Source organism: Dermacentor andersoni, chromosome 1 (genome assembly GCF_023375885.2).
Source record: "Dermacentor andersoni chromosome 1, qqDerAnde1_hic_scaffold, whole genome shotgun sequence".
Classification (NCBI taxonomy): Eukaryota; Metazoa; Arthropoda; class Arachnida; order Ixodida; family Ixodidae; genus Dermacentor; species Dermacentor andersoni.
In genome coordinates this window covers 8568296-8576260 of record NC_092814.1, presented here as the reverse complement: position 1 = coordinate 8576260, position 7965 = coordinate 8568296, and the positions used below count along the sequence as shown (strand labels likewise).

The 7965-nt window shown below is 49.2% G+C and overlaps 1 protein-coding gene across 1 annotated transcript; it reads right to left on the bottom strand.

The window, feature by feature from the left end:
- Positions 1-4906: 4906 nt before the first annotated feature.
- Positions 4907-5554, bottom strand: LOC126545721 (tigger transposable element-derived protein 6-like). Its single transcript, XM_050193672.1, has one exon. The coding sequence runs from the start codon at positions 5552-5554 to the stop codon at positions 4907-4909; it is 648 nt and encodes a 215-aa protein (XP_050049629.1).
- Between the last annotated feature and the right edge of the window lie 2411 nt (positions 5555-7965).

The following is a 7965-nucleotide window of genomic DNA, read 5'->3' as shown; positions in this document are numbered from 1 at the left end:
GTTGCTGACAAACTTCAGCCAGGAGTTCAAGCACATCAACAAGGGCACGACGATCGCGTACATCGAGGAAATTCTGGAAACCAGTAATGCGTTTGTCCTCTCGGATTCCGCCGCATCTACCCCGACAACCATTGTTCCCGAACCAGACTACGACATTAATCCAAGTCTCCCCGTGATTAAGCAACAGCAGCTCAGAAGTCTACTCCGACGATACAAAGGCTGCTTTTCGACGTCATCGAGGATTCGACAAACACCAGTCGCCAAGCATCGCATAATCACCAAGGAGTGCGCTCGACCACACCGCCCTTACCGAGTTTCGCCGCGAGAACGTGAAGCTATAAGAGAACAAGTTGGCGAAATGCTGCGCGACGACATCATCCAGCCATCGAAAAGCCCGTGGGCATCCCCTGTTGTCCTCGTGAAGAAAAATGACCGAACCCTGCGTTTCTGCGTCGATTATCGTCGTCTGAAGAAGATCACGAAAAAGGACGTATACCCCCTCCCACGGATAGACGACGCATTGGATCGGCTCTGCAACGCTAAATACTTCTCGTCGATGGCTCTCAAGTCTGGCTATTGGCAAATAGAAGTCGACGAAAGAGATCGCGAAAAGACCGCCTTCATCACCCCAGACGGCCTCTACGAGCTCAAGGTTATGCCATTTGGACTGTGCTCGGCGCCTGCAACGTTCCAGCGCGTGATGGACACGGTTTTAGCAGGATTGATGTGGCAGAGCTGTCTCGTTTACTTGGATGACGTCGTTTTCTTCGCCGGAAATTTCGACGATCACCTTAGGCGGCTTGCAACAGTACTAGAGGCCATGAAGTCATCAGGGCTCACTGTGAAGCCAGAAAAGTGCCGCTTCGCTTACGATGAGCTTCTGTTCCTAGGCCACGTCATCAGCAAGTCTGGAGTCCGCCCCGACTCGCAGAAGGCAGCCGCCATCGCAAAGTTCCCGCAGCCCATCGACAAGAAGGCAGTGCGTAGATTTCTTGGCATGTGTGCCTACTACAGGCGATTTATCAAGGACTTTTCACGCATCGCTGAGCCGCTGACACAGCTAACTAAATGTGACGTCGAGTTCAAGTGGGAAACGCCGCAGGCCGACGCATTTCAAGAACTCAAACGACGCATGCAGTCGCCGCCCGTACTTGCACACTTCGACGAGCACGCCGATACCGAAATACACACTGACGCCAGTAGCCTAGACCTCGGTGCCGTCCTAGTCCAGAGAAAAGATGGACATGAACACGTGATAGCTTACGCTAGCCGGTCGTTGTGAAAAGCGGAAGGCAATTATTCTACAACCGCAAAGGAATGCTTCGCCATCGTTTGGGCTACAGCGAAATTTCGCCCTTACCTATATGGCAGGCCATTCAAAGTGGTCAGCGATCATCACGCGTTGTGTTGGCTAGCTAACTTAAAGGACCCTTCAGGACGGCTGGTACGGTGGAGCCTCAGACTACAAGAATACGACATCACTGTAACATACAAGTCCGGACGAAAACACTCAGATGCCGATTGCCTATCACGCGCCCCCAATGACCCGCCGCCGCAAGATGACGAGGATGACGACGCCTTCCTTGGAATAATAAGCGCGGAAGACTTCGCCGAACAGCAACGAGGAGACCCGAAGCTAAAAGCCCTAGTCGAGTATTTGGAAGGGCACACCGACGTTGTCCCTAGGGCATTTAAGCGTGGATTATCTTCGTTCACGCTTCAAAACAACCTAATTGTGAACAAGAACTTCTCACCAGTCCGCGCCAACTACCTTCTTCTTGTTCCGTCGGCGCTGCGTCCAGAAGTACTGCACGCCCTACATGACGATCCGACCGCTGGGCACCTCGGTTTCTCCCGGACGCTATCGAGGATACAAGAAAGGTATTACTGGCCGCACCTAACCGCCGATGTCGCCCGTTACGTCAAGACATGCCGAGACTGTCAGCGACGCAAGACACCACCGACGAGGCCCGCGGGATTACTACAGCCGATCAAGCCTCCTTACCGACCTTTTCAGCAGATCGGGATGGACTTGTTGGGACCGTTTCCGACATCAACTTCCGGAAATAAGTGAATCGTCGTGGCGACGGACTATCTCACCCGCTTCGCTGAAACTAAAGCTCTACCGAAAGGCAGCGCAGCCGAAGTGGCGAAATTTTTCGTCGAGGACATCCTGCTGCGACATGGTGCTCAGAAGTCCTCATCACCGACAGAGGAACGGCTTTTACAGCAGAACTCACGCAAGCCATTCTGCAATACAGCCAGACAAGTCACAGGAGGACGACTGCCTACCATCTGCAGACGAATGGTCTCACGGGAGCGCCTGAACAAGACCCTCGCCGACATGCTAGCAATGTATGTTGACGTCGAGCACAAGACGTGAGATGCGGTCCTGCCGTACGTAACATTCGCTTACAACACGGCGGTGCAAGAAACAACACAGATCACGCCATTTAAGCTGGTTTACGGCAGGAACCCGACGACGCCGCTCGACGCCATGCTACCGCACGTCAGTGACGAGGAAAATCTTGACGTCGCTACCTATCTTCAGTGTGCCGAAGAAGCCCGACAGCTCGCCCACCTAAGGATCAAGAACCAGCAGAGGACCGACAGCCGACACTACAACCTCCGACGACGCTTCGTCGAGTACCAGCCCGGTGACCGTGTTTGGGTATGGACCCAGATACGCCGACGAGGACTCAGTGAGAAGCTACTGCGACGCTATTTCGGGCCCTACAAGATCATCCGACGTATTGGCGCACTGGACTATGAGGTCGTGCCAGACGGCATTTCGCATTCACAGCGGCGCCGCGCACGATCTGAAGTGGTCCGCGTGGTGTGCCTTAAACCATTTTACGGACGCTGACGAACTTCCTTATTTTGTTTTCTTTGCTACGAGTGCTTTTTTTTATTACTTTCGTTTGTTTGCAGCATCGGGTCGATGCTGTTTAAGAGGGGGGCAATGATACGAGTACTTATCTTTATCGGGCGACCACGTTTCGCCGCCTAACAAATGTTATCGCACAGCGCGGGACGCGCCTGCATGTATCCGAAGTTTCTGGAAAGTTATCGATGCTTCTATCCGCTTTCTGTTGTCGCTGAACCTTATTTTATCTGATTTCATCGCCTGCCGCGAATGGTGTAGAACTTTGTGGAAGGCACGCGGGTCCCAACGATTAGTCTGGAACATTCGACGATTGATGTATAAAAGCCGACACGCTTGACCCGTTGATCAGATTTTCGCCGACCGTGTTCGCCGCTATCGTTGTGCTATAAGTGTAGCCTGTTTTTGTGGGCACAGGTTCGCCCAATAACAGTTACTTTCCTTTCACAGTATTGCTACTGTGTTCTTGAACGTCACCACCACGTGACAATAGTATAGAAAACATGAGCTTTATGGTATTATCTCTCCCTTGATTTCCTCCACCAATCCTCTAGCCTCCCCTTCGTTACTGCCACTCTTTTCTCGTCTATTTGCCCTCGTTCCCCGGCAAAACCTAATGCCCCTTCCATATCTGTCACTGTTCCCTCAGCCAGAGTCGGACGAAGGTCTGTGCATCTCAGCACTATATGCTCTGTAGTCTCAATTTCGGCTCCGCAAGCTGTGCATAAAAGGTCCATGTCTTCAAATTTAGACCTATATGTTTTCGTTCTCAAAACCCCCGTCCTAGCTTCGAATAATAGTGAGCTGCCCCGCGAGTTATCAAATAAGAGCTCTCTCTTTATCTCCTGTTTTTGTGTCCTATACATAGCTAGCGCTGGCTTTCCGAGCATAGACAAGAATGGCACCGCGAGCGGCGCTGCTGGATGGATGGGTGGATGGAAGGTAGGAGCGTCCCCTTTGAAACGGGGCGATGGCAGTTGCCACCATGCTCAGATTTTTATTTTGCCTTTAATTTTTATTTTTATCTGTGTTGTGTGTTATTGAATTTCTCGATTTTCTTTAAATACGTCTTCCTACCCTTTTAACCTTATGTGGCCTCTCTGCTTTTGAGCTTTTGAGCCACCAATCCTCCAATCGCCTTTTGCTAATTTCCACCGCATATTTATTTACATGACTATTATTATCTCTGAACCCTAGGGCCTCAGGAAGGGTGACTGTGGCCGCATCGACATCGGGCTTGATACCATCACATTTTAGTATGAGGTGTTCCATTGTTTCTACATATTTACCACACACAGTACCTGTGTCTTCTTCTTCGTTAAATTTCTTTTTATAGCTCCGCGTTCTAAGACATCCTGATCTAGCTTCAAAGAGTAGGGCACTGCCTCTTGAGTTATCATATAACGCTTCCTTCCTGATCTGCTGTTTCCAGTATCGATATACAGTGGACTCTCCTTAAACGGAACCTCAAGGGACCGGGAAAATATGTTCCGTTTATCAGGAGTTTCGTTTAGAGAGAGGAGGTTCAGGATTTCGCAATTCGTTCCAGACTGCTTGGTCCCGACGAGGCAGGCGTGTGCGCAATTGGCAGTCTCCGCTGAAGTGGATCTCAGATGCAAAATCCAGGTATTAAAGAGAACGGTACGCTATGGGCACAAACTTTATTGCACAAAAGCGGTAAGCAAGTAACTTTTTTTTCAGAGCACTACTAAAATTAAAAAAAAAATCTCAATAGTCCACTTATTCCGCGGAAATCAGTGGGAACTGCGATTTATTGGCGTGTGAAAAATGACTTTATGTTTGCTTGTTTGAGCTCTCGCAACCGTTTTCTTTGAATGGCACCACTCATACTAGACAGGCTGCTCAAAAACAGCTCGGAACATTCTTCTCGTTGGAAGAAACTCTTCAGCATTTGGACTGCCGATTCCGCCTGCGCAGGTGTCACCACAGGATCAGAGTCGGCAGTCTCGTGTTCGACTTCTTCATACTCGTCTTCGCTTTCATCGGGGGGACAGACATCAGCTACATGCTCTCCAAGGTGTTTTCCGGACAAGTTGCCACATCACTGTCAATTTGAACATACTCATCAAATGGAATGCCCATCGCAGCACAATTCTCCAGTAGCAGCTCTTCTTCGTCTGCATCTTGGACATCAAGCTCATCCTGTGTGCAGTGTTCTTCTGTAGCTGAGGCAAACCGTGCATGTCTGAAGCAGCTGGCAATGGTCGTTGCACTCACCTGCCACCAAGCATCATCAAGGAGGTAAATGGCGCGCAGTACGTCGACCCAGTAGTCGTTCCCTTCGTCCATGCATAACAGCATCCTCCGGAGAAGGTTTTTGCGGAAGCGCGACTTGAGCGCTTGGATCACACCCTGATCCATAGGCTGCAGCAGCGCTGTGGTGTTTGCTGGCAGAAATTCCAATTGTATGGATTTCAGACCCGGCACAGTTCCATGTGCAGGGCAGTTATCGACGAGGAATAAAACTTTTCTCTTCTCTTGCGAGAACCGCGCATCCTCGCGATAAATCCATTCCCTGAAAATGGACTGCGTCATCCACGCCTTGCCGTTGGCCTGATAAGAAACGGGCAAAGTTGCGACATTTTTGAAGCAGCGAGGGTACTTCGATTTCCCGATCACTAGCGGCTTCAATTTCTCGCTTCCCGTCATGTTGGCCCCGATCAGAACGGTCAACCTGTCCTTACTCAGCTTCCCCCCGGTGCATTTCTCTCCTTTGAATGACAAGGATTTTGAGGGTAGTAATTTGAAGAACAGTGCTGTCTCATCTACATTGTAGATGTTCTTTGCGTCGTACTCCTTCAGAATTTTGGGGAGCCGTGTTGCTCGCCAGTCGGCGCATGCCGTCGTGTCTGCAGCGGCAGCCTACCGTGAAACGGCACGACACACTATGCCATTCCGATCTTTAAATCTCGTCAACCATCCTTCGCTGCACGAGAAACCTTCGATGCCGAGCTGCAAAACAAGTTATTCTGCTTTCGCGCGAATGAGTGGACCACTGATTGGAATGTTTTCACTGCGGGCTCTCCGCAGCCAAACCACCAGGCACTTCTCCAGATCTTCGTGGTTGGCCACCCGCAGTCGTTTTCTTTGAGGGCCAAAGCGTGACGTCTCGAAAGCCTGCCGCAGCTTATCCTTGTCCTGAAGTATCCTCGTGAGGCTGCTCTTGGGGATGGCGTGCTTCGTCGCAAGCGCTGTTTTTTGCGAAGCAATACTACTTTAGGTCGCACTTCAGCCCGTTCCGTGGCGAGGCGGTGGTAGGCACCATTGACCTTTAGCGTGACCTCGCTGCGTGACGTCACACCACGTGACCTAGAGTGACGTCACATAAACAACGTCATTTCATAAATAAAAAAACATCTTGTAAGCTGGGCTGGTGGGAATCGGACCAGGGTCTCAGGAGTGTGAAGCGGAGACGCTACCACTCAGCCACGAGTTCTTTTTTTTTTCTTTTCTTTATTACAAAGAAAACTGAAGGTGTATAACAAAGCGGACACAACTACACACTTAAAACTCAGGCAAACACACACAGGTTCCTGCACAGCGTACACACTTCTTACATACGCAGCACTTTCGCGAAAGAAGGATTTTGTAGTTCGCGGGCTTTCGGCATGGCGATCACAGAGTCTACTTCTCCACAGGCTGTATAAACCAAGTACAATGAACATGTCATAGGGAGGACCACCTGTAACCTTAAACGGTAGAAACCTAATTGAGTATGGAGTCATGTCAATGTCCTTTTTAAGCGTCCGTTGGAGAATGTCCCGAAAAAATACAGCGTCCCTACAGTCTATGAAACAGTGATCTATGGTTTCGGCACGTGGACAGAGCCGACAGTTTGTTGACCACGGCACAAAGCAACCCCTCGAATTCAACCAAGTTTTAACAGGGAGTGTTTCCGAATGTAATTTAAAGAAAAATGTTTTTACTCCAGGAGACACACACATTTTTCGGACGCGTTTAAGTACATCCTGATAAGGTCGGTTTAAATAAGGTGCACGATACAAAGGATCTGGGAAAATAGAGTCAACCAGTGCCGCAGAAATTGCTTTTCGACTCGCTGTGAACACGTACACAAGGCTGAATCTAACTTTCAAGAAAAGAAATGTGTCAACAACCTCCTTGAGAAAGCCCCAGGGAGCCTGTGGGACATCTTTGACATTTGATGACACTACTATGTTAGGAACATAATGAACTAAACGCAGTTGCAACATTTCACGCAAGAACGGATGGTCACTGTCTCGAAAGAAAAACAGGCGAGAAACAATTTGCCTGACGAAGAGGTGTACTAATCCTAGACCACCACGTTCAAGGGGGAGAAACAGATTGTCGCGCCGCATCCATTCACAGCTCGAACTCCAAATGAATGTTGCAAATACGCGATGCAGTGCCTGAAGGCGAAGTCTTGAGCAGTGCAGTACTTGGAGCACATACATAAGACGGGAAGCTAAGGAAACGTTACACACTTCAGCACGAAAGAACACTGACAAATTCCGCCCTCGCCATGAATTCACTCTACGTTGAATTTTGCCAACTTCCCCCGACCAATGAGCGTTGCTATTTCTATACTGTGAGAGAGGCACACCTAAATAACGCAGATCTTCTTTCCATTGAATTCCTGCGTAATGTGATGGCATTGTGGCCCATAATCCAAACCAAAAACCTGAACTTTTTTCAAAGTTAACGCTTGCACCAGAAGCAGCACAAAATTCTTCTGTAATTGCAAGAGCAGTCTTTACGCTCTTTTTATCGGTACAGAAAAAGGCCACGTCGTCTGCATACGCAAGAACCCGAACCTCATTAGTCAGTAATTTAAACCCTTGGAAATTTTGTTCTTTAAGGATGCCCATACAAAGTGGCTCTAAATACAAGCAGAACAGAAGCGGTGACAAGGGGCATCCTTGTCGTACTGATGATAAAAGCCTAATCGGATCGGAGAGAGAGCCATTCACTATAAGCCGCGTTGAGCCATTAGCATAACATATCCTGACACCTCTAAGGAGCAGAGATCCGATATTTATATGCTCTAGTAAAGTAAACAGGAATGAGTGATTCACCCTGTC